We start from the raw sequence: 27,121 nt of genomic DNA on the forward strand, positions 1-27,121 counted from the left end.
TACAAAAAGCTTGTTTTAAAAAAAAAATCCTATCCGTTATCGCCACGTTGCACCTGCTTACTTTGATGTTCCTTTTCCTTTCACGACATGACTAAAATATAGTTGTCTAAAAGGAAAACCTACCCGTGGTCTGTCAAATATTAACGACATAGGAACACGTGACCTCATAGCCCTCGAGGGGAAAAAATACCGTAGCAATATATACATCTTGGCAACAATTAACAAATTAAAATGCTCTACAACGAAATATTAACAAATCCCTGGGTTCCGTGATCCACTAAACTGGAAAAACTGGATCGGAGCTAGACAGCCTGCTGAATGCAAAATGCAATTACTTGCAAAAATAGCTTCTCCTGTAAGGGCTGATTCTCAGTCCAGTAAAATATTAGGTGTTTGCACCTTACTTAAAAAAAATCTTGGAAATGTGCACATGGGCCTTACGAATCTTTCACTAACCTTCCACTGTAAAATATAAACAGTGACTAAGTTTTACAACGTTTAAAACCCAATGCAGGTCACTAGATGCGGTAAAGCATCCGTTGCTGTGGAAGCTGCAACATTTTTTGGGACCAACTGTGAGTGGCCAGTGATCTGTGTTTCTTTATCCTCGGATCTGGCCTGAGACTGGGGCAGGGCACTGTGCAAGTCTCTTTCAAAGGAGGAAGTTTGGTTCTTCTCCACGAAGAAGTTTCCTTCAGGTCACTAGGTTTCAGTCCGAGCCGGTCCCCGTTGGCTACATTGAACCCAGCGCGAGCTGCCCGCCCCACCACTGCTGCTGCCTGAGCCAGTCATCTTTAAAGGGACCACTGCAAATTTAAAGGCAAAGAAAGCAGTGATGTTTTGCGTGCTCCTCCAGGCCCCACAAAACACTTTCTATCTACTGATAGAACCTCTATGCTGCTTTTCCCGGGATTGCCTCTCTCTCATTTTTAAGACCCCCTTCCGGCTTGATTCCGCAGAGAGAGCACCAGATCTCCTGTCCCTTCCCAATCGGCGAGCTGCCGGTCAGTGTTCGTTCAGCGCTGGCAGTTTGCTGATATTCTAACGAGGCCTGAACTTTGGGAAAAGTCTCCACCTCTTACTGACCGTGATCATGTCCAGTACAGTCTGCTACTGGATGTTTTTTTTTAGAAACATATATTGAAAGAAACATATTGAAAGAAACACAGGAACGTCATATCACTTTTTTTTTAAAGTGAGTTGTGTGAGTTTAGGAAAAAAAACACACGAGATTTCAGTGTTCTATCGTGAGTGAGGCTTCCTTTCACTCAGAAATCGCGTCTCTTGTGATAGATTTGCGAGAGTTGACACGTCTGCCACATACTCCTGGCGTTTATATTCCACACGAGCCTCCTCCCACCCTACTTCATCTCACGCTATCAACATATCCTTCTATTTCCTTCTCCCTCATGTATTTATCTAGCTGCCCCTCAAAAGACATCTATGCTATTTGTCTCAACTAATCCGATAGCAAGTTCCACATTCTAATTACTCTCTGGGTAAAGAGTTTTCTCTTAAATTCCTTATTGGATTTATTAGTAACTATCTTATACTTGCTTTCGCTAGTTTTGGACTCCCCACATTTTCTCTACAGCTACCCTATCAAATCCTTTCATAATCTTAAAGCCCTCTATCATGTCACCCCTCAGCCTTCTCTTTTCTGGAGAATAGAGGCCCAGCCTGTTCCGTCTTTCCTGAAAGTGCCTTGCATTTTTATGGCCTTGTTAACCTTCTAGTGATTCATGTGTCTGTATCGTTAAATCCCTCCTCTGCCCCATTTAGACTCTTATTTCCATAAGTGCTTTTGCATGTAGAAAAACTTGCAGATTCCCTGCCTCCATCAAAGAATTGGCATTGCATATCTCCCGACCCACCGAAACTGCCACCCATCACACGAGCAAAAGTTGCCAGCATTTTAAAAAAAGAAACGGAAGTTGGCACTGAATCTATACGAATGATGTGAAAATAAGTAATTACACTGAAATACATCAAACAAATTCACAAGAGCACAAATAATGTAAAGTGGATAATAACCGTTGCAAGCTCTGATTTATTTTCGACTGAAGCTGGTGCCAATAACTCCTCCCCTGAAATTATCGGCATTCACATTTCATTTGTTTCATTTTGGAGGCTACAGTGAACTCGGGAATCATTTCTTAAATATACAGTTCAATATTGTTAAAAGCTACTCTCTATTTACCAGTGGGAATTAATTCTGTTTTAAAACCTATTTCTCCGCTAATATTGAGGAAAACATTTTCATTAATTTTCTTAAAAAATTGATATTAACAAATGGATTTGAACCTAATCTTACTGACCGTGATCATGTCCAGTACACAGTCTGTTACTGGATGTTTTCTTTTAAAGAAACATATTGAAAGAAACACAGGCATGTCATAATTCTTTTTTTTAAAGTAATTAAAATACTGTATATAATTTTTTTTGTTTTTAATGTGTGCTCTGAGTGAAAGTTACTTTACTTTCTATCCTGCCAATTGGGAATGATTGGGCCAACATTGCAACCAATCATTCCATCTTAACCATGATTCTCCTCAACTTCCTGTCCAGGCCCAGAAGCACCTTTTTGTTTTCTGAGAAACTTCCAGCTATAAAACTATCTGCTGGCTTTGGGACTTTCTGGCTGTTGCTGTAGGCTCTTATGCCTGAAGATAGTTTGTGGGCTGGGGGTTTGAAAAATAAAAACTTTTTGCTCCTTTGATCTTCAGGCTGTCCCTGTAGACCTTCGAGTCCTTAGGAGTTGTGTTAGCCCCAACCTCTGGTTTCTTCAGGTGTACCTCTGATTGGCTGGCCAACAGGCAGACATTGAGGAAAGTGAGGTGGGAGGCTAGCAATGTCCCCATCCATCTCATTTACATCTCTGCAACTATTTTAAATAGAACTTAAAGCCGATTAAAGAGACACTAGAACAGCCAAATTAACAAATAAAACTTTATGGTGAACTTAAACCAATTAAATTAAAATTCGGTTGCCAGGGTGATGATGCACTCCAGTCCCTCCGGTGCCCACCTCTTGCGGAAGGCTGCGGGCGAACCGGTGGACATAGCGTGCTCCATTTCCAGGGACACCTTGGCGCGAACGCAACCGCGGAAGAGAAGCAAGCAGTTGGGCTGAACGACCCCCTCGGCTGCCCACTGCCTGGACCTGTTAATGGCCACCTTGGCCAGGCTCAGGAGCAGTCCTATGAGGAGAGCCTTTTATATCTCTGCTATAGGCCTGCAACAACTGCAGGTGCAGACCTAGCTCCTCCTTCCCCTCCACTTGCCCCCTCCTGCTTCCCCTCCCCCTGCTCTTCCCCCCCCCCACCCCCCTCTTCCCTCTCCACCTCCCAACTCCCGCTCCATTCTCCCTCTCATTTACCCATTCACCCTTGCCCTTTCACCCGTCTTCCTTCGCCCCTCTCCCACTTCACCCCAATACCCTCTCGCCCTTCACACCACTCCCCCTTCGTCCCACCCCACCTCGCCCCACCCCCACCCACTCCGCCTCCACCATCCCCCACTCTCTTCATATCCTTTCTTCTCCCCCTTCCTGTCCCACACTTTATAAAATAAATGGAGCCATGATAACTGATGCGGAGATGCTTGGTCTGAATGTATCGTTACTCTAAAATCAATTAAAATTTCACACGTGGTTTAAAGAAATTGGTATGTACTGATGTTACAATGTAAACATTTCCCATTTTGCAATTGCAGTAGCTATTTTTTCCTTCAGAAAATACAATGGCAAATGTAAAAATTATTTATTATTCTATACTAAAGAGCAAAGTTATGCAGCTGCCATATGATGAATGCGTGTTAATTTAAAAAATCGTGATGGCATTCAATGTGCAAAGTTGATTATTGTATCGGAACTGGCAACTCAAAAGTTAGGTAACAGAAGATTATTAATGCATTCAAATTTTTATTTTACTTTCAGTCTGAAAAAGAACAAAGCCAAGCAAACGGCCTGGTGGAAGTGGTTAACGATTCTGGCATCTATTATTTTTACTGCTTTTTGTGTGGTCCTGCTTTGGGATTATCTGCACGCGGATGACTTTAAAGAAGTGTTTGCACGCCAGGCTGATACTTTGGAAGGAAAATTGTTTGAGGTACCATGCTCCAAAGATTATGAAAGTTACCAGCGATTTCCAGGTACAATATTATTCCATAACACAGCTTCTTCTGCCTATTCAGTTTCTTTGCAGAATCATGTATATCCTCCAGGAGGCCCAAGCAAAAGGGGCTCGTATATTTGTACAGTTAATCTTATGGGCTTTCAGCTATTAAATATCTCTCAGTGCGCAAATATAAATGAGTACAATATTCAGACATAAAGTTGACCTTAGCTATGATAATGTACTTGGGAGCTAACCAAATATTTTATTACAGCTGGGTGCACAGTACAATCCGAATTACGTAAATTATCGACTCAAATAGTCTTGTTTACAGATTTAAGATTGTAATGCTTGAAGAAAATGTAATTTGAAAGATTGAGATTTGACGACATTGTGAAGTTTAAAAATACAAATAAAAAGCATATCATTAATTCATCCAAGTTAAAAGTTGCTTCTTGAGAGTTTATGTCTACTACAGGTATCTCAATAGTGTTGGGTGCTGAAAATTGGGTTTGCCTCCTGTGAGTAAATTCCCAGTTTGAAGTCACTGCTCCTTCCAATATTGGTTTAATTTATCAGCAGATTTCTAACAGTAAGGATGCGTGTGCCATCTAAGGATAACATCAGTGCCATTGGTTTACAGCCATTGAATCCGAAAGTTCAATTTTTATTAAATGGTATTCTGGGGGGAAATGGGAAGAAAGGCTGCACATTGTGGGAGGTGGGTTCTGATCAGCCAGGGTTGAAATGCATATGGATTGCGGGGGGCGGGGGGGATGGGTGCTGTGGTTCTGCTCAATGGGGGTCACTGCCGAAATGCTGTTTATGGGGGAGTGGAAATAGAGGAGTATTAAATTAACTGAATGGGGAAGGGATTCATGATCTGAAGAATAGGCTGAAATGATTCGGTGGGGGGGTCATCATAGGCAGTCCCTCGGAATCGAGGAAGACTTGCTTCCACTCCCAAAGTGAGTTATTTGATATGGCTGAACAGTCCAATACGAGAACCACAGACCCTGTTACAGATAGAAACATAGAAACATTGAAAATAGGTGCAGGAGTAGGCTATTCGGCCCTTCTAGCCTGCACCGCCATTCAATGAGTTCATGGCTGAACATGCAACTTCAGTACCCCATTCCTGCTTTCTCGCCATACCCCTTGATCCCCCTAGTAGTAAGGACTTCATCTAACTCCTTTTCGAATATATTTAGCGAATTGGCCTCAACAACTTTCTGTGGTAGAGAATTCCACAGGTTCACCACTCTCTGGGTGAAGAAGTTTCTCCTCATCTCGGTCCTAAATGGCTTACCCCTTATCCTTAGACTGTGTCCCCTGGTTCTGGACTTCCCCAACATTGGAAACATTTTTCCTGCATCTAACCTGTTTAACCCCGTCAGAATTTTAAACGTTTCTATGAGGTCCCCTCTCATTCTTCTGAACTCCAGTGAATACAAGCCCAGTTGATCCAGTCTTTCTTGATAGGTCAGTCCCGCCATCCCGGGAATCAGTCTGGTGAATCTTCGCTGCACTCCCTCAATAGCAAGAATGTCCTTCCTCAGGTTAGGAGACCAAAACTGTACACAATACTCCAGGTGTGGCCTCACCAAGGCTCTGTACAACTGTAGCAACACCTCCCTGCCCCTGTACTCAAATCCCCTCGCTATGAAGGCCAACATGCCATTTGCTTTCTTAACCGCCTGCTGTACCTGCATGCCAACCTTCAATGACTGATGTACCATGACACCCAGGTCTCGTTGCACCTCCCCTTTTCCTAATCTGTCACCATTCAGATAATAGTCAGTCTCTCTGTTTTTACCACCAAAGTGGATAACCTCACATTTATCCACATTATACTTCATCTGCCATGCATTTGTCCACTCACCTAACCTATCCAAGTCGCTCTGCAGCCTCATAGCACCCTCCTCGCAGCTCACACTGCCACCCAACTTAGTGTCATCCGCAAACCTGGAGATACTACATTTAATCCCCTTGTCTAAATCATTAATGTACAGTGTAAACAGCTGGGGCCCCAGCACAGAACCTTGCGGTACCCCACTAATCACTGCCTGCCATTCTGAAAAGTCCCCATTTACTCCTACTCTTTGCTTCCTGTCTGACAACCAGTTCTCAATCCATGTCAGCACACTACCCCCAATCCCATGTGCTTTAACTTTGCACATTAATCTCTTGTGTGGGACTTTGTCGAAAGCCTTCTGAAAGTCCAACTGGTTCTCCCTTGTCCACTCTACTGGAAACATCCTCAAAAAATTCCAGAAGATTTGTCAAGCATGATTTCCCTTTCACAAATCCATGCTGACTTGGACCTATCATGTCACCTCTTTCCAAATGCACTGCTATGACATCCTTAATAATTGACAGATGGGACAGACATTCGTCGAGGGAAGGGGTCGGTGGGACTGGTTTGCCGCGTGCTCCTTTCGCTGCCTGCGCTTGGCCTCTTCGCTCTTTGCATTGAGACTCGAAGAGCTCAACGCCCTCCCGGATGCACTTTCTCCACCTCGGGTGGTCTTCGGCCAGGGTCTCCCAGGAGTCAGTGGTGATGTCGCACTTTTTCAGGGAGGCTTTGAGGGTGTCCTTATAACGTTTCCGCTGTCCTCCTTTGGCTCGTTTACCATGAAGGAGCTCCACATAAAGCATTTGCTTAGGGAGTCTCGAATCTGGCATGTGTACTATGTAGCCTGCCCAGCGAAGTTGATCGAGTGTGGTCAGTGCTTCAATACTGGGGATGTTAGCCTGGTCGAGGACACTGATGTTGGTGCACCTGTCCTCCCAGGAGATTTGCAGGATCTTGCGGAGACGTCGTTGGTGATATATCTCCAGCGACTTGAGGTGCCTTCAATACATCGTCCATGCCTCAGATCCATACAGAAGGGCGGGTATTACGACAGCCCTGTAGACCATGAGCTTGGTGGTAGATTTGAGGTCTTCAAACACTCTTTTCCTCAGACGGCCGAAGGCTGCACTGGTGCACTGGAGGCGATGTTGAATCTCCGCATCAATGTCTGCCTTTGTTAATAAGAGGCTCCTGAGATATGGGAAATGGTCCACGTTGTCAAGGACCGCGCTGTGAATCTTGATGATTGGAGGAGGGCAGTGCTGTGTGGCGGTGACAGGCTGGTGGAGGACCTTTGTCTTACGGATGTTAAGCATAAGGCCCATGCTTTCATAAGACTCAGTGAATACATTGACTATATCCTGGAGTTCAGCCTCTGAATGTGTGCAGACACAGGCATCGTCCACGTACTGCAGCTCAACGACAGAGGTTAGGGTGATGTTGGACCTGGCCTGGGGGCAGCGTAGGTTGAACAGCTTCCCACTGGCTCTGAAGTTTAGTTCCACTCCAGCGGGGAGCTTGTTGATTGTGAGGTGGAGCATGGTGGTGAGGAAGATTGAGAAGAGGGTTGGAGCGATGACGCAGCCCTGTTTGACCCCGGTCCGGACGTGGATTGGGTCTGTGATGGATCCGTTGGTAAGGATCACGGCCTGCATGTCATCGTGAAGCAGGCGAAGGATGTTGACAAACTTTTGGGGCATCTGAAACGGAGGAGTACGCTCCATAGACCCTCACTGTTGACAGTGTCAAAGGCCTTTGTAAAATCGAAAAAGGCCATGTATAAGAGCTGGCGCTGCTCCCTGCATTTTTCCTGCAACTGTCGCGCTGCAAAGATCATGTCTGTTGTGTCCCATAGGGGACGAAATCCGCATTGTGATTCCGGGAGGAGCTCCTCGGCCACAGGGAGATGACGATTGAGGAGAACTCTAGCGACAACTTTCCCAGTGGCTGAAAGCAGGGAGATTCCCCTGTAGTTGCCGCAGTCGGACTTGTCCCCATTTTTAAAAAATGGTCACAATCACTGCATCTCTAAGATCTCCCGACATGCTCTCCTCCCTCCAGATGAGAGAGATGAGGCCATGTACCCACGCCAACAGCGCCTCTCCGCCATACTTTAGCGCCTCAGCAGGGATTCCATCCACACCTGTAGCCTTGTTATTCTTGAGCTGTTTTATGGCTTTGCCTACCTCGTGCAACTTTAGAGTTTCACTGAGTTGGTGGTGGGTCACATGCTGCGGGATTGAGTCGAGAACACTCGAGTCAAAGGCAGAGTCTCGATTGAGGAGATCTTCAAGGTGCTCATTCCATTGGGCCCTGACAGCCTCGGTGTCCTTGATGAGTGTTTCCCCGTTCTTGGCCACGAGTGGGGTGGGGCCTTGGGAGTTTGGACTGTAGGTGGCCTTGGCTGCAGTGAAGAATCCTCGCATATCGTGGCTGTTGGCCAGTTGTTGTATCTCTTGTGCTTTCTCCATCCACCACCTGTTCTTTAGGTCCCGGGTTTTTTGTTGGACCTGAGCCTTGAGCCGTCTGTAATGTTGTTTTGCAGCTCCAGAGTTGGGTTGTTGCTTGAGGCACAGAAATGCTTTGCGCTTGCAATCTATTAGTTCTTCCATCTCCTGATCATTTTCCTCAAACCAGTCCTGATGTTTTCTGGTTGAGTGACCAAGTGTCTCGTCACAGGCACTGGTTATAGAGGCCTGGAGGGTAGACCAAGCGCTGTGGGCATTTAGCATCTCAGGGTCATCAAGGCATGCCAGATTGGCTTTGAGGCGCTGGCTGTTTAGGGCTCTCTTAGCTGTCCCCTCTGCTTTGGGGCAATGTTAGTGGTGATGATGGATCGGATTAGGCGGTGGTCCGTCCAGCAGTCGTCAGCTCCAGGTCATGGCGCGGGTGATGCGCACATCCTTGCGATCCATGGCTTGGACAATGACATAGTCAAACCAATGTTTGGAGCGAGGGTGTTGCCATGATGCCTTGTATTTGTCCCTCTGGCGAACAAGGTGTTGGTGATGAGGAGTTGATGTTCTAGACATTTTGTCAGGAGTAGGGTACTGCTGGAGTTGGCTTTCCCTACCCTCTCTCTACCAATCATGCCTCCCCAGAGGACTGTGATCTTTGCCAACCCTGGCATTAAAGTCACCCAGGAGGAGGGACGCAGGTCAAGGATGTCTCGAGGTTGGAGTAAAAACCCTCTTTAGCCTCATCCGTTGCATTGAGTGTAGAGGCGTATGCTCTGATGACTGGCACATTGGTTCCGGGATAGGGTTAACCCCACAGGGGGAGTCTTTGAGGCGGTCGACCAGCTCATTCTTGACGGCAAAGCCAACTCCATGAAGGTGGTATTCTTCCTCTGGTTTTCCTCTCCACCATGTTCCTTCAACTGGCCTTCCCCTGCCAGTGGGTCTCGCTTAGGGCGGCGATGTCAATGTCAAAACGTCTGAGTTCCCGGGCAACTATGGCGGTGCGGCGTTCCGGCAGCAGTGGGGTAGGGGGCGGTGTAAATGTCAATCGATTGGTACAAGAGAAATGCTCCTGATTTCTGGAAAGGTGACCGTTGGTTACAAGATGGTGTAGAATCTGTAATTGTCTCTGAGCATAATGAAGCTTGGGCATGGGTGGGGGGGGGAGGGGTCAAGTCCTGGCCAATGACCTGGCCAATGACCTGGAGACTGGTGGGCAGAGCAGGGGGATTGCAGAGTGGGCTTGAGGGCTGAAAGGTGGAGCTCATTGGGCCGCAGGAGGGAGTCGGGCAGGTTAGGTTAGCAGCACGAGGGGAGTGGGGGACTGTGGCCCACCATAGGGGAGGTCTGGCAGGTGGATCGATCGTTCAGCAGGCTGCGGAAATGGACAGAGGTGCTGGCAGTCAGGAAAGCAAATGGATGGTAGTGGGATTTGGGGAAATTGGACTGGGGGATTATTTGACATTTGTCATCGAGCTGTGATGAATAGTTTGCCATTGGGATTGGAAAGTCGTCTGGGATTGTTGTGGACCAATAATTCTTTAAAAAATTAACATTTTCTTTAAAAACTAATTACTTGCCTCTTTTATCCAACAATAACACTCTTGCCTTAGAGATTGTAGTTGTGAGTTTAAATCTCAGTCTAGGGTTTGAGCACATCATCTGGACTGTCACTTCAGTACAGTATTAAGGGAGTGCTGCATTGTCAAAGATGCCATATTTCAGATGAGACCTTAAATCAAAGCTCCATCTGCCTGTTCAGTTAGACATAAAAGAGCCCTTGGCATTATTTAAATAAGAGCAGGGCAGTCTGGCTAACATTTATCAGCAATCCAAAACCACTGAAGCACATTGGGCTCGAAATTTGGTTCTCAGCAAAAATGGTATTTTTTCGCCAAAATTACCGTTTTCGCTCGCTACTGCTAGCAGACCAGAAATTCAACCTTTAATTTGTGCAGCGGTAAAAATCAGCGTTGCACGAGGCTTCCCGGAGCAAACCCCGAATTTCGTCAACTTTAGTCCGAGGCCGATATCGCTGCGAGAGGCCTTGGGAGGGCGGAAAAACACTCCAAAAAATTGGGGGGGAAAAAAATTCACAAAACATTACAGGACACTTATTTATCGAATCACTAAAAAAGAATTAAAAATAAAAACTTTAACTTACCTTTTTTCAGGTCTTCATACTTACTACTGCTGGCAGGGCTGCTTGACCGGTTTTAAAAAAGGAGGGAGAGAGAAAACAGGGAATTATAGACCGGTCAGCCTGACATCGGTAGTGGGTAAAATGATGGAATCAATTATTAAGGATGTCATAGCAGTGCATTTGGAAAGAGGTGACATGATAGGTCCAAGTCAGCATGGATTTGTGAAAGGGAAATCATGCTTGACAAATCTTCTGGAATTTTTTGAGGATGTTTCCAGTAGAGTGGATAAGGGAGAACCAGTTGATGTGGTATATTTGGACTTTCAGAAGGCGTTCGACAAGGTCCCACACAAGAGATTGATGTGCAAAGTTAGAGCACATGGGATTGGGGGTAGTGTACTGACATGGATTGAGAACTGGTTGTCAGACAGGAAGCAAAGAGTAGGAGTAAATGGGTACTTTTCAGAATGGCAGGCAGTGACTAGTGGGGTACCGCAAGGTTCTGTGCTGGGGCCCCAGCTGTTTACACTGTACATTAATGATTTAGATGAGGGGATTAAATGTAGTACTCCAAATTTGCGGATGACACTAAGTTGGGTGGCAGTGTGAGCTGCGAGGAGGATGCTGTGAGGCTGCAGAGCGACTTGGATAGGTTAGGTGAGTGGGCAAATGCATGGCAGATGAAGTATAATGTGGATAAATGTGAGGTTATCCACTTTGGTGGTAAAAACAGAGAGACAGACTATTATCTGAATGGTGACAGATTAGGAAAAGGTGAGGTGCAACGAGACCTGGGTGTCATGGTACATCAGTCATTGAAGGTTGGCATGCAGGTGCAGCAGGCGGTTAAGAAAGCAAATGGCATGTTGGCCTTCATAGCAAGGGGATTTGAGTACAGGGGCAGGGAGGTGTTGCTACAGTTGTACAGGGCATTGGTGAGGCCACACCTGGAGTATTGTGTACAGTTTTGGTCTCCTAACCCGAGGAAGGATATTCTTGCTATTGAGGGAGTGCAGCGAAGGTTCACCAGACTGATTCCCGGGATGGCGGGACTGACCTATCAAGAAAGACTGGATCAACTGGGCTTGTATTCACTGGAGTTCAGAAGAATGAGAGGGGACCTCATAGAAACATTTAAAATTCTGACGGGGTTAGACAGGTTAGATGCAGGAAGAATGTTCCCAATGTTGGGGAAGTCCAGAACCAGGGGTCACAGTCTAAGGATAAGGGGTAAGCCATTTAGGACCGAGATGCGGAGGAACTTCTTCACCCAGAGAGTGGTGAACCTGTGGAATTCTCTACCACAGAAAGTTGTTGAGGCCAATTCACTAAATATATTCAAAAAGGAGTTAGATGAGGTCCTTACTGCTAGGGGGATCAAGGGGTATGGCGAGAAAGCAGGAATGGGGTACTGAAGTTGAATGTTCAGCCATGAACTCATTGAATGGCGGTGCAGGCTAGAAGGGCTGAATGGCCTACTCCTGCACCTATTTTCTATGTTTCTATGTTTACCCCGTCGGTATTCTGAGCACAGAATCCGAGTGTGGAGGGAGCCACATTTCTGGCAAAAACGCTATTTCGACTGTTGCACGACGGCGCTCCTCCTAGCGGTACGTGGAAAGCGCCGTCACACAAAGGTCACTGAATTTCCCGCCGACCGAGTTTTCGCCAAAAAGGGTGAAATATCACCAAAAATTTGGTTGCAAAATCGCCAAATTTCTAGCATTAAATCGTCATTTAGCTCATTTGCTGTTTGTGGGACCTAGATGTCTGCTACATAACAGCAATGACAATACTTCAAAAGTAATTCATTGGATGTGAAGCACTTTGTAATGTCCTTAGGATGTAAAAGGTGCAATAAAATGAAAGTTTGTTCTTGGCTACCTCAAGGGAGCCTCAAAATGTTAGGTTACTCCACAGTGCCGCTCTGTGGCCAAAGCCTGCAACTACATCCACAATATAAAAAAACTTTACCTGTTGCTTCTCAATATTCACGCTGGCAGGAGTTGTCCTTGCAGCTAGTGTTATATAATATCGAACCCTACATAATATCTAACCCTATATAATATCCAACATTAAAAAAAAACATCACTGTGTCACTTGCAGGTAAAACGAAGTTGACAGTTTTATACTAGATTTTCCCATTGAAATAGTATGGCATAGGATTTTTCAATGGAATGTTGCAAACCACTCAGTGATTTTAGTATATAGTAGATGGGGGAGACTGATGCCATGTAGGTTCTCTTCCCTGCCACGCTTCTAGCCTCCCGAATGTGAAAAACTATTGGTCTTAGCTTCAGTAACTACTTAATTACAACTCTTTAAGAGCATCGTGGCCTGCACATATCCACATCTGTAGAAAGTCCTGCACTCTCAACATCCCTGTCCTTGCTGGGCTCACTGGTTCCTCTTGACCAAGCAGACTGATTTCAAGCCTCTCCTTCCAATCCCTTCTTGTCCCACGTAACTCAGTGATCTCCTTCAGCCAAATGTCCCTCCACAGATCTTCCCTTTGTTTGACAACAGCTTGTGGCCTGCTCCCATTGACACCTGCTCTTTCAGCCTCTGTGCTCCTATTTTCAACATTTCTCTCACTATCCGCCCCTTCTCCCCCCCCCCCCCCCCCCCACTTTCAAAAGCCTCTTTTAAAAACTGTTCTCTTATAATTGTACTTTTAACCCCTTTCTACTCTCCCAGTTCCTCTGCTATGGTGTTCTGTACCTATTTGTAACCTCTGGCCTGTAAAGCACTCTGAGACATCTGCCTCATACTATACAAATGTAAAATGTTACTGATGATTGGAGCATCTAGAGGAGGAGCTTCCTTGGAGGCAATAGGGAACATTAGAAAGTGAGTTAACTCCAACTCACCTTGCCCTTGCTCAGTGGCTGGCCAAAGGGGGAGAAATTAGATGCAATAGTGACCCCGGCACAAATGACTTTGCGACCGGGCGTGATGCCATTAACGACTCCCGCTAAATTCGGCGGGAGATTATTGGTGGCTCTACGGCGATGCGCCCCAATCTCCTGCGTCCGGAGATCGTGACGTCATCACCGTGCATAGCGCCCCGTTAGCGCCCCGTTAGCGCCCCAGCCCATAAATTGGGTATCACCCCCTGAAGCTGGGCTGGGCGATGACAGCGACAGCTTTGGGGACACGTACCGGTTGGCCGGCTGCTACCGGAGCGAAACTTAAAGGGGAGGCGGCCGGCTGCCCCTGGAAAAAATCTGTCGTTTTGCTTCCTGCTCCAGCCGCGGGGTCAGTGCCGCGATCGCTCAGCCCGGCTCTGTCGTTGAGCTACAGTACGCAGACGACGTCTGCGTCTGCGCACATACAGAGGCTGAACTCCAGGATATAGTCGACGTATTTACCGAGGCATACAAAAGCATGGGCCTTACGCTAAACATCCGTAAGGCGAAGGTCCTCCACCAGCTTGTCCTTGCCGCACTGCACTGTCCCCCAGTCATCAAGATCCACGGCGCAGCCCTCGACAACATGGACCATTTCCCATACCTCGGGAGCCTCTTATTAACAAAAGCAGACATTGATGAGGAGGTTCAACACCGCCTCCAGCGCAGCCTTCGGCCGCCTGAGGAAAAGAGTGTTCGAAGACCAGGCCCTCAAATCTACCACCAAGCTCATGATCTACAGGGCAGTAGTAATACCCGCCCTCCTGTATGGCTCAGAGGCATGGACCATGTACAAAGACACCTCAAGTTGCTGGAGATATATCACCAACGATGTCTCCGCAAGATCCTGCAAATCCCTTGGGAGGACAGGCGCACCAACATCAGCGTCCTTGTCCAGGCTAACATCCCCAGCATTGAAGCACTGACCACACTCGATCAGCTTTGCTGGGCAGGCCACATAGTTTGCATGCCAGACACGAGACTCCCAAAGCAAGTGCTTTAGGCGGAACTCCTTCACGGCAAACGAGCCAAAGGTGGGCAGCGGAAACGTTACAAGGACACCCTCAAAGCCTCCCTGATAAAGTGCGACATCCCCACTGAGACCTGGGAGTTCCTGGCCAAAGACCGCCCTAAGTGGAGGAAGCACATCCGGGAGGGCGCTGAGCACCTCTAGTCTCATCGCCGAGAGCATGCAGAAATCAAGAGCAGACAGCGGAAAGAGCATGCGGCAAACCTGTCCCACCCATTCCTTCCCTCAACGACTATCTGTCCCACCTGTGAAAGAGTCTGTGGCTCTCGTATTGGACTGTTCAGCCACCAAAGAACTCCCTTCAGGAATGGAAGCAAGTCTTCCTCGATTCCAAGGGACCGCCTATGATGATGATATGATGATCTGCTTGAGTGCCGGGCTGATCGCGAGTCACCCCAGCACCCTGGTGGTCCAGGTAGGTGTGTTCCCAACATGCAAAGTTTGCAGCTCGGGCCCTTCCCATTAATTCAGGGACGAGCCCCTAGTACACGACAGCCCCCGCATAGCGCTGCTGAGCTGTGTGCCCTGCTCCCGCCCCAGGAAGGAAGTGAAGCTCTTGATTTAGCACTCCAATTCGTTTCGGGGGCTGTAACCCGAATTTACCTGGTGCTATGTCTTGCGCCTCGTGAGTGTTACCACCCTTAAACGGGGCGATATCCAATTTCTGGGCCAAAGTGTTTAAAACCATTTCTAGTTATTCTGTAACAAATACCTACTTTTTTGCAATAGAGCCACCTATAGTCATGTAAGAATTAAGCTCCCCCGGCTCCAGTGTATCTCTCAGTAAATGGTATTGATGCCAAAAGTTCACTGTTGCTTGAACCTCTAAATACTGCAGTAGCAATATCAATAACTGTAACTAGATTGGACAAACCAAAAAAAGTTATTGCCAGATGCTATAATTGAAGGAATCAGTATTTTCTTTCTCATTTACAGAAATTGGGGGCACTCAATTTTTGTCGCTCTTTTGAGTGACGAGTGCAGTCTGAAAACGGACAACCTTTCAGTTCACTGAGGGCTAATTACAGTTTTGCGATGTGAAATTTTTCAGGCCGTTGGGCAGTTGTGTTTTGTAATATGACACCAGAATCCGAAAAGTCCTTCAGAGATAATGATGATATTTTGTTTGGTTAGCCTAATACAGGCTAATTAAAGTAAGCAGTCAGAAGAAAGATATCTGTCTAAACTTGAGATCAGGTTACAGTAATTCTCCCCTTGACCTTGGATGACATGCAGAGTTAGCAAAGTGGCAGGTCGGTAAGTGGCCATGTGGTGGCACTACTGGGCTGTATTCCTTTGCATAGTAATATTTACACGGCTATAGATTGGAAAGATGTGTCTTTTCTCTGTTGTCTAGCTTGGTGGAATTGCTCTTGCCTGGTTCCACTCTTACCTATACAATCATAGAGCAACTCCAGCAATGGCATTTCACCGCCCCCACCCCCACATGTTCCCTCCAGAGACCCCCAAGGGTCTATCCTTGGCACCCCCTCCTCTCTCCTATCTACATGCTGCTTGGCAACATTATCCATAAAAGTGGAGTAAGCTTTCACATGCACACTGAAGACACCAAATTCTACACCTCCATTACCTTCTCGACCTCTGTGTTGTCAGCCTGCTCGTCCAACATCCAGTCTTGGGTGAGCCACAGTGTCCTCTAGCTAAACGTTGTTCAAAACGAAGCCATCGTTATCCGTCTCTGCCACAAACTCCGTAACCTTGCCACTAATTCCATCCCCCTCCACGGCCACTGTTTGAACCGGACTATTCACAACCGTTGCATCCTATTTGTCCCCGAGCTCAGCTTCTGCCCCCACGTACTCTCCATCACAGCGACTGCTTACTTCCAGATCTGTAACATCGCCTGCCCCCTGCCCCACAATGGCTTCCTGTCCAACAACATCTCCAGTTTAAAATATCTCTTCCTCATGTTTCAATCTCTTCATGACCTCTCCCTTCCCTATCTCTGTAACTTATCTCTAGCACGACAACCGTTCTCCCACCCAAACTCTCCATTCCCGGTACACTCGCCTCTTTTGTATCTCTCTCTGTCTTCACTGCTCCATTGACGGCTGGCATTCAGCCACCCAAGCCCCACACTTTGAAATTCTCGCCCTAAACCGCTTCACATTTTCACTTCCCTATTTCTGTGTCCTCCTCCTTTTAAGACCTACCTGTTTGACCAAGCTTTTGCTGACCCCTCCTAATATCTGCTTCTTTGGCTCTGTGTCCAATTTTTGATTACCCCTCTGTCAAAAGTTTTGGGAATTTTTCTATGTTTTAAAAAAGAGCTGTATAAATGTAAGTTGTTGCATTAATATGAGCAAATACGGCTTTATGTCAACAATGTGCAAGAAGTTTTTCAGCCAACCAATTTCCTGATGCCTAAAACCCCTGTCAGATGTTACATAGTAGAGTCATGGGGCCCAATCCTGGCCATGACTTGCATCAATTTTTTTGGAGTAAGTTTTTTCTGGTGTAAGTTTAAAAAATGCTATTTCCCCCCAAAAAAATTTGCTCCAGAGTAAGTCAGTTAGGTACGATTTTTTTTTTAGGTCAGTTTTATTTCAGAAGGGGGCATTCCCAGACATTTACGCCAGTTTTGGCCATTTATGCCACTTTGGCCAGCAAAAACTTACTCCAAATCGACTTAGGTCAGCGTATGTGGCCAGCTCTGAAAAACCTTGTGGGCAGTGAAGAGAAAGCAGCGCACATTTGGCAGACATTAGGGCAGGGATAGGGGAGGGAAGGGAACTGGAGAGGACCTCAACAACCAAGCACCAAACATTGCAAGGAAAAGCTCAAACAATTAAGATATTAATAAAAATGAAGTAAATCCGACCGGAGAAATGAGAGCTGCTGGCCGCGATGTCACGATGGCGGGGGGGGGGGGTGGGGGGGTAGCCAGAGAGACACTCTTTCTCCCCCCTCCCCTTCCCCTCCCCCCCCCGCAAACTCTCCTCTCCCCCCCCCTCGCCCCAAAACTCTCCTCTTTCCACCCCCACCCCCTCAAATCTCTCCTCTCCTCCTCGCTCCCCCCCCAAAACTCCTCTCCTCCTCTCTTTCCCCCCCCCCCCCCCCCCCCGCCCCCCGACAAAATCAAAAGTTTCAAGCACAGCCACTAAATAAAAAATAAAAGCGAAGTCCTAACTGCCCGGGAACTCAGCGGGCTGGCCGGCCGGTGCGGGAGTCCACTCAGCCAGGGATAGGGTGCGGTGAGATCGGGCGTCCCTTCGGCCTGGGATAGGGGTGGCGAGCATCGGGTCCTGCTCACAAGACGCGCTGGGAGGGCAAGGAACATGCGCGCAGCTCTCACTGAGCATGTGCGCAGGTGCCGGCAGTGCTTTGTGCGCTGGCCTGTTGCTCCGCCCCCCACCCCCCCTCCCCATTCAGCCTCCACGACTCCGGGGACTCCGAAGATTGGCCAGAATGGGGCCCCTTTTTACTGGCGCCCTTTCCAGCGTGCAAAGTCGGTGAGCTTCAGGTCAGTTCGCCGAAAAAATGGCTTGGGCAAAGTTGGGCCCATAGTCATAATCTGAGATATTTAATTTGATCTAGGACTTGTGTTTTGTTCCAATGTGAGGCAGCAGACAATTTATAGAAAAACAAATATATTACTATGATTCCAAGACAACCAGGAAGACGCCAAGTTTTGTGTTCACTGAAGCCAAGGTGAATGCTGCTTTAAAGCCAAAGCTGCAGACCACCACTGACATGGAGAGTGCTGTAGAGAAGATGAGTTGAATCAAGAAGCAGGGGTTCGGTGACATAAAGCTTGCATTTTAAAAGCCTTTCAATTTTCGAAGGCAGGGACGCCTAATGGAGGTAAAGGCTTTTGCAGTTTTGAGGTCCTCGGAAAGAAAAATTGAATGATGCAGCATTGATTTTAACACAGTGAGGATGAAGAGTATATGCCGTTACATGTTTGGAGTTTGAGGATGAATACCTTTCGTAAGCCAAGGAAATCTGACATGGGATACTTTTAGTAATATTTTATTCTGCTTACAGATTGAATGAATTTGAGCTACGACACTCTGAAAGAAGCCTACAATGCAACGTTATGTTCAAATTCTGAATTGTGGAACCGCCCATAGAGTTATGTTCTTCTTTGGGCCGGATTTTCCCCAGGTTTGCGACCGGATTTTCGCCGCGATTTGACCCTCCGCGGCAGAAACCCGGTCGGCGGGATCCTCGGGTACTTGTTTGCTGCTGCGGTTTTAAGTACGGCCGGGGAGAGGTGCGCTGACGTACAACGACGCAGATTGTGTTTGCGTTTGCGTTGTACTTTCAGCTCTCTCCCGACCCGTACGCTGAGGTCAAACCTGCCGGTGCAGCCCTGCAGCAGCGGTAAGTATGAAAAGCTGCAAAAAAGGTAAGTTAAAGTTTTTATTAATTTTTTTTGTAAATGTTTTTGGAATGTTTTTGGAATGTATCTTGGAATGTTTTTGTGTTTGTTTCTCCCCCCTCCCAAGGCCTCTCTTGCAGCATTCCCGGCCCCGGACTAAAGTTGCCGAAACTTGCGGTTTGTGCCGCGAATCGTCGTGCATCGCCTCCTTTACCGATGGCATAAGAGGTAAAGGCCGAAAGTTCGGCCTAAAAACGGTAGTGCAGCGAAAACGCCAATTTTGGTGTAAAACTACTGCTTTTGCCGAAAACCAAAAATCCAGCCCATTGTTTGTTAAAATTGCTTGTTTTTTACTTTGTGCTTGGGAAACATTTGGGGTTTTAAGAAATAACATGCATAATCTTACTTTAGATATATATTGGGTGCTTTTGGTTATATTGATGTAGATGTTATTAGGTTCTAATTGATGCTGGTATTTTAATTTTTTTTCCATAGATCCTATTTTCCAATCATATTTTGATATTTTTTCATATTATTGTATTTAACTGTTTCTTGGGTTTGTAGGAATGTTTCCTATTACATGGGAGGTTGTTCTTGTGCTGTTAAACCCAGTTTAACTTCAAAAGTGTTTTATTGTTCTTGATTACTGCTCAGAAGGAAGTCCCTTAGAGAATTTAGTTTCTGTTATATTTGTTGTTATTTCCTTCGATCTGTGCATTCTAACTTAAAAACAGACATAAACTAGCCACAACATTTTTCATTGAGGCAGAAAAATGAAGTGAAATAACTCAAAGTCGCCAACACCAAATTTTCTATGGGTTGTAAAAACATAAATGATGCATTGGAAAGTCCTTTAAATTTATGATGGATTTAGTGTACATTAACAGAACACTCACAAAACACGAAATCAAAAGTGGTGAGAGACCAGGAAGGATCTGGAGTCACATATTCCAGAATATTTTGAAAGACCCACTAGGTTGCTGCTTCAAGCTGCAGAATAGTCACTTAATATAACTTGCAAACGGTAGACAGATATTTCCCAGAAGCTTAAACCTTGCCTTACCTAACCAGTCAGTTAGCCTTGTATAAGAATAATTTAAAGGCACATTACAGAAAAATATATTGGTCTTTTGAATGAAATTCAATCATTCAACTTGATGCAGCAAGAAATTAGCTATCAGTCTTTGTAATTGCAAATTGTGAACTCTTGCATATTACAAGGTACTGCAAATTTATATTACAAGCTTTATAGAAATATATCAATTTTAGTTCTGCACTGTCGATCCATTTGGAGAACTGATTATTGCTTAGCACTATATCTTTGCAATGTAGTGGGATTTGAAAGAAACATAGAAACATAGAAAATAGGTGCAGGAGTAGGCCATTCGGCCCTTCGAGCCTGCACCACCTTTCAATATGATCATGGCTGATCATTCACCTCAGTACCCCTTTCCCGCTTTCTCTCCATACCCCTTGATCCCTTTAGCCGTAAGGGCTATATCTAACTCCCTCTTGAATATATCCAATGAACTGGCATCAACGACTCTCTGCGGTAGGGAATTCCACAGGTTAACAACTCTGAGTGAAGAAGTTCCTCCTCATCTCAGTCCTAAATGGCCTACCCCTTATTCTAAGACTGTGTCCCCTGGTTCTAGACTTCCCCAACATCGGGAACATTCTTCCCGCATCTAACCTGTCCCGTCCTGTCAGAATCTTTTATGTTTCTATGAGATCCTCTCTCATCCTTCTAAACTCCAGTGTATAAAGGCCCAGTTGATCCAGTGCCTCCTCATATGTCAGTCCAGTCATCCCTGGAATTAGTCTGGTGAACCTTTGCTGCACTCCCTCAATAGCAAGAACATCCTCCCTCAGATTAGGAGACCAAAACTGAACAGAATATTCCAGGTGAGGCCTCACCAAGGCCCTGTACAATTGCAGTAAGACCTCCCTGCTCCTATATCAAATCCCCTAGCTATGAAGGCCAACATGCCATTTGCCTTCTTCATCGCCTGCTGCACCTGCTTGCCATCTTTCAATGACTGATGAACCATGACACCCAGGTCTCGTTGCACCTCCCCTTTTCCTAATCTGCCACCATTCAGATAATACTCTGCCCTCGTGTTTCTGCAACCAAAGTGGATAACCTTACATTTATCCACATTATACTGCATCTGCCATGCATTTGCCCACTCACCCAACCTGTCCAAATCACCCTGTAGCCTCTTAGCATCCTCCTCACAGCTCACATCACCACCCAGTTTAGTGTAATCTGCAAATGCAAGAAAGACCTGCATTTATATAGCGCCTTTCATGACCACAGGACACCCCACCACGCTTTACAGCCAATGATGTATAGTCACTGTTATAATGTAGGAAATGCGGCAGCCAATTTGCACACGGCAAGCTCCCACAAACCGCAATGTGATGACGAAGTAATCTATTTTTAGTGATGTTGATTGTGGGATAAATATTGGCCAGGACACCGGGGAGAACTCTCCTGCAAGTCTTGGAAATAGTACCATGGGAACTTTTACGTCCTCTAAGAGAGCAGGCTCCGTTTGTTGTCTCATCCGAAAGACGGCATCTCCGACAGTGCTTAAGTCTCTGGAGTGGGACATGAATCCAGAACCATCTGACTCCGATTTGAGAGTGCTACCAACTTAGCCACTGAAATATTTGGGCATTAATTGCAATTTAAAGCACTGTTTGAGTGGTGGAAATATATCCTCATATTAAAAAAAACAGAAAGTACTATGCGAACTTGGGAAGGATGGGGTTATAATACCTTCTCTGGTAGAATGGCTTATCAACACTTACTGTATAGGTGCACTTGTTAAGAATAGCTCATGTGTAATGTAACCTTTGCTCAAGGTATGCTATTATTAGGCAAGAAGGAGCGAATCTTTAGGAGGCAAAAAAGAAGCTTGAAGGTCTGTAAAAGTCCAACTACTAACTATTCAGTATAGAATAAAGGTAAATGATTTACAGATCTGCATCCCCACAGCTTAATTCTGGCTCAAATGAAATTGGAAAATGAAAGTCAATTTTGCATTATCGAAGTACTTGGCATCAATACCAAGCTTAATTCAAAACTGTCTGTGGAGGAAATGAGTGTTGGTTTCAGATTACTGTCGGATATCACACTTCAGTTCATCCTGTGTACTTAACCTTCAAGTCACCTTCCTCAGTTCGATATATATCCATCACTGAGATTGTGCTCCCTTCAATCACACTGTTTTGTAATGTATTTCTGCAGAATACGATAGGTCCAATTCTTTTGGGTTCACAGTAATGCCATCCATGGAATGTCCTGAGCCTGAGTGGAAGATTTTATTTACCTGCAGTCACTTGTCTCCTAGATTAAATGAACTAAAGAGAAGCCATGATCGTATCTGCACCAATGAAATGGATGGGCTTGATAAGACCTTTTCTTGTTCGGTACTTTTATGCTGGTATAACTGGCACATTGGGGCCAAGTTTTGGCCTGAGTTGCTCCTGTTTTTTTGGAGCAACTGGTTTAGAATGGAGTATCTTAGAAATTGCAATTCTCGGCATTTAGTTTGCTCCAGTTCTAATCAGTTAGAACAGTTTCGGTTTGGAACAGATTTTTTTTTCAGAAGGGGGCGTGTCCATCCACTTACGCCCGTTTTGAAAGTTTAGGCAGTAAAAACTTACTCCAAACTAACTTGGAATGGAGTAAGTGTAGATTTTTGTACCCTTAGAAAAACCTTGGCTACACTTAGAAAATCAGGCGTAGGGAATGGGCGGCGGGGTGGGGGGGAGTTTAAAGGAAAGTTTACAAACATTAAACACTTCAGTTTTACAAATAAAGAGCCATAACCAATAATAAATGATAAATACATCAATAAATCAACCAATAAATCAATCAAAAAAAAAATTAATAAAAAATTAAAAAATCAACAAATAAAATATTTTCTACTTACCGACTGCAGCACCGGGAGTCCTCCTCCAACAGCATGCTGGGACGGCCCCCCCCCCCCCCCCCCAGTGTGTCTCTGTCAGTGTCTCTATCTCTCTGTCTGTCTGTGTGTGTCTCTCTCACTCTGTCTGTCAGTGTCTGTGTTTCTAACAGCGAAAGGCGGGGGCAGGGGAGGGAGGGGGAGAAGGGAGGTGGGGGAGAGAAGGGAGGGGGAGAGAGGAGAGGAGAGGAGAGCAGAGGGAGGCTGAACGGGCCCGTCCCCAAGACTTCGGGTGGGGCCCACCCCCAGCACCGGAGTTAAAGGTAGGTGGCCGGGGGTCGGGTCGGGTCCTAGGGGGTGGGGGTCTGTGGGGTGTCGGGTCCGGGGGGTGGAGAGCGGGAGTTGGGTCGGGTCCAGGAGCGGAGCGCGGGAGTCGAGTCGGGTCGGGTCCGGGGGGGAGCGGGAATCAGGTCGGGTCCAGGGGCGAGGGGAAGCGGGGGTCGGGTCCGGGGCTGGGGAGTCGAGTCGGGGGGGAGTCGGAGCGGGAACTGTGGGGGGACGGTTTGAGAGAGCCAGCTGAAGGGAGGAAGCAGGAGCTGGGCGTGGGAGGTGCAGCTTGATCCACGCTGCCCCAGTGAGGCCGTGAGGCCATTCGGCCAGGGCTAGGGGCTGCGTGCTTTGGGCCCCTCCCACACAGTTTTGGGCGCCTGGAGCTACTGCACATGTGCGCCCACTGTAGCGCGCATGTGCAGAGGTCCCGGCACTGTTTTCTTTACAGTGGCTCCGCCCCCCCACAGCTCGTGCTGCGCCAAGCCCAGCTCCAGAGGACCTGCAGGGAGCCGGAGAATCTAAGTATTTTTTAGGCGCACTTTCGGGCGCGATAAACGGGCGTCCAGGTCGGGGCTGCGCCGTTTTAGGCACGGCCCGAAACTTGGGCCCATTATAGCTAATGTGAGGAGTTTGCATAGAGTTTGTTATCCAAAACATTTTTGTGTTGATTTCTTTATTGTTTTTTTTAAAATTCATATATTATAAAGACTGCAGCCCAGAGATGTTTGTTCTGAGGATCTCGGGTGTGCTTGGCCATCCTATTGCCCACCCCGTATCCTGCTGTTGTGAAAACCGAGAGAATTTTATTTGTTAAACTTGATCTTTTTTACTGTTAGCCCTGGCTCAATGGTAGCACTTGCCGCTCTGAACCTGGGTTGAAGCCCCACCTCAGAAACTTGAGCACATAATTGAGGCTGACACTGCTGTGCAGTACGGAGGGAGTGCCGCACTGTCAGAAGTGCCTTCTTTAGGATGAGACGTTAAAAAGGTGACCTGTCTGCTCTCCCAGGTAGGAGCAGATGTAGGCCATTCAGCATCTTGAGCCTGTTGCGCCATTCATTTAGACCATGGCTGATCTGTATCTTAACTCCATTGACCTGCCTTGGTTCCATATCCCTTCATGCCCGGACCTAACACAAATCTATCAATCTCGGCTTTGAATTTTCAATTGACGAGGCCTCAACAGGTTTTTTGGGGAGAGAGTTCTAGATCTCCACCACTCCTCGTGTGGAAAAAGTGCTTCCAGATTTTGTTCCTAAATGGCAGAGCTCTAATGTTAAGATTATGCCCCCAGTATTTGGCATTTGTGTCTCTTCACTGGGGGACATTCCCTTTCTGTCTATTTCATAATGTGGCCATGTCAGGGGATCTCAAGTAGCTGTAGGGCAAGATTGGTCTGGTGCTCTCCTCTAAGAGCCTGTACACAACAAGGGCATCCGGCTCACTGGGACGTTGATGGGGGAGATTGATGAGCCGCCATAATTGCTGTGGCCCTCTTAAACATTACTACCCGTTGTAGAGGATGTTGCCTTTGATTTATGCTGCTCCATAATTTAGTTACAGGTAGTTCTCCCAGCTGCTGGCTTTAGGAGTACCTCAGATTATGGGATGGCTTCGACTGCCCATATTGTTTTGGGAGTGCTGGCATTGAGCCCTGGCACCAAGACTTCGAGTGGTGGGGTGACAGAGTCCCAATGATGAGACCTAGGAGCAAGAGGCAAGATTTGGACCACAAACTGGTGTTGGGAGGGAGGAAGTAAATAGCTGGACCTGGAGGTAGAGAGCTGGCTGGCTCGGACTGTGGAAAAAGAAGCGGGAATCGAAACCTAAAAGGGCAGAGACAGAGTCCTGAGAGAGAAAGCAGGAGGCAAAGATTTGAAGGGCGCTGAGCAGCAGTAACTGTGAGGGAGAGAATGGGAGGCCAGGCCTTGGAAACAGAAAGCTGGAACTCTTGAGTGAAGGAGTGATGTATGGTGTTTGTGGAATTGCATCAACCAATCAGAAAAGACAATAAGCAAAATATGGAAAAGCTGGAAAGACTCAGCAGGTCAGGCAGCATCTGTGGGGAGAGAAACAAAGGGTTAACGACTTTCCATCAGAACACCACCTACTTGTTGAGTGTTCCCAGCATTTTCTATTTTCAATCAGAAGCTGCTGCCTGTGACCAGTCACAATCCAGGTTCCGTGATCACGTGGTTCCCACAGACCAATCAGTGCTCTGAAAAAAAGAGGGCTGCAAATGGAAGTCAGACAGCAGACACACACACATTTTTTTGAAAATAATATCTAAATATACATGGATAAAGTAAACTCAGATTATTACTTCAAAGCAAGGCAGAAAGACAAAGAATATAAAGAGAAATTAGTTGAAGAAATGTATTCTCGTATTTTGAATAAATATGAATAAAAATATCATGCACATTGAGAAAGACTTGCGTTGCACTGATGGTGTGTGACAGGGCAGGGCCTTACTGCTGTGGCTAAGTTGGTATCAAATTAGCTTTTATCGTGGAAGCAGGTAGGTTGTTCTGAGTAATAGATATACCCCAGAATGTGGCGTCACCAATACTTCAAGAACTGGTGTTGACTTGACGTGACCCAAGAGAAAAAATATTTGTGGTCTTTTAATCTTAATTATGCTAGTTTGTTTCTGTACCTCAGCTTCTAGAAAATCTTCTTTTGTGTTTTAATCTTCCTCATCGTGCCTGTACAGCAGCTGTATTGAAAATGGCACTGGGAATCAAAGTAACAACCGACCAAAGCATACAGGCTAAACAGACTAAGGTTAGGGAATAGTTTACTGATGAAATGAAGTTCTGAAAAATGCAGTTAATCCTGCCAGTACGTTCTCTAGAGCCCTCTTGCTTGCTTATATTTAATGACAAGCCACTCTGAATTATGATTTGAAATGAATTAAATTGTATGGGTTACCTGTTGCATCTAATTATAAGAACTACAATTTCAAAGTAATTAACGCAAATCAGATTTACATTTTTATAAAATCACTGAGGCAGAAGGATTTGTTCTGCAGCTACCCGTGTATCCAAAAGAACTTCTTTTAACTGTTAATTAAAAAATTCTTCATCTGATCATCATTAAACTTTGTAATGGCTTTTTGTCAGTCCCTGAATGCCAATCAAAACTTTGCATAAATGGACCTTTCAATCACAGGTGTGACATGTACAAAGAGCTGGGCTGAGGACATGGAGGAAATCCTGGCATTTGGAGTGGGAGGGGGCGTAGGGTGAAGAGAGACATCTACAGGCCAAAATATTTTGGGGGACAAATCACCTTATCGTCCACACCTGCCCCAGTAGTTATGCCATGACTATACTCTGACTTTACCAGCTTTGATTCTTCCATAACTATGAAAGCGATTTTCCTGTTATTCTGGCCGGGTATCTTTCTGAAACTGGGCAAATAGTGATCTGTGAACACATGTTTGCTCTTCAAAATTATCTGCTAGGACATGTCAGGAGCCATATTTTCATATCTTCATTTGTATCTTCACATCAGCTGTTTGAACTAGTGAAACATTTACAGGTTTACAGCACCATCCTTACTTGCGACAGATTAGGGCTTTAAACTAAATAGTTGGGGGGAGGGTTCAGGTGAGAGGAAATTTAAAAAGTCAAAGAGGAAGGAGAAGGCAATAGTTCAGGGTAGTGGCAGGCGTAATGATAACCAGAGTGTGACAGGAACTGACAGAGCGTATAAACATAAGCGTGCATCCCAAAAGTGGGGTCAGAGTAGGGAAAAATGGTAAAAAGACAAAATTAAAAGCTCTTTATCTGAATGCATGCAGCATTCGTAACAAGATAGATGAGTTGGCGGCACAAATAGCAATAAATGGGTATGATCTGATAGCCATTACAGAGATGTGGTTGCAAGGTGACCAAGGTTGGGAACTGAATATTCAGGGGTACAGGTGCAGCGCCTAAAATCTGGAACCCTGGGGACCGAGGCCGTTCCGGACTTCGGGTTTTTCTGGACTTTCGAACGGGTTTCTGATGTCG

The 27,121-nt window shown here is 46.1% G+C and overlaps 2 protein-coding genes across 5 annotated transcripts in view; one reads left to right on the top strand and one right to left on the bottom strand.

The window, feature by feature from the left end:
* Positions 1–705, bottom strand: part of LOC139226682 (hexosaminidase D-like) — a 37,209-nt gene extending 36,504 nt beyond the window's left edge. Inside the window, exon 1 of one of the 3 annotated variants that reach the window (XM_070857607.1) lies at positions 457–705. The gene's annotated coding sequence lies outside the window, so the exon portion shown is untranslated. Of the gene's footprint in view, positions 1–61; positions 198–456 lie in introns of those variants that run through there. The other 2 variants (XM_070857608.1, XM_070857610.1) reach the window with 2 other exon arrangements.
* The window catches only part of ogfod3 (2-oxoglutarate and iron dependent oxygenase domain containing 3), a 126,611-nt gene that overhangs the window by 1,242 nt on the left and 98,248 nt on the right, over positions 1–27,121 (top strand). For both annotated transcript variants that reach the window (XM_070857614.1, XM_070857615.1), the window contains exon 2: positions 3,937–4,151. In XM_070857614.1, the coding sequence (XP_070713715.1) occupies positions 3,937–4,151 (215 nt within the window). The remainder of the gene's footprint in view (positions 1–3,936; positions 4,152–27,121) is intronic.

The sequence above is a fragment of the Pristiophorus japonicus genome, chromosome 16 (genome assembly GCF_044704955.1).
Source record: "Pristiophorus japonicus isolate sPriJap1 chromosome 16, sPriJap1.hap1, whole genome shotgun sequence".
In the NCBI taxonomy this organism is placed as follows: Eukaryota; Metazoa; Chordata; class Chondrichthyes; family Pristiophoridae; genus Pristiophorus; species Pristiophorus japonicus.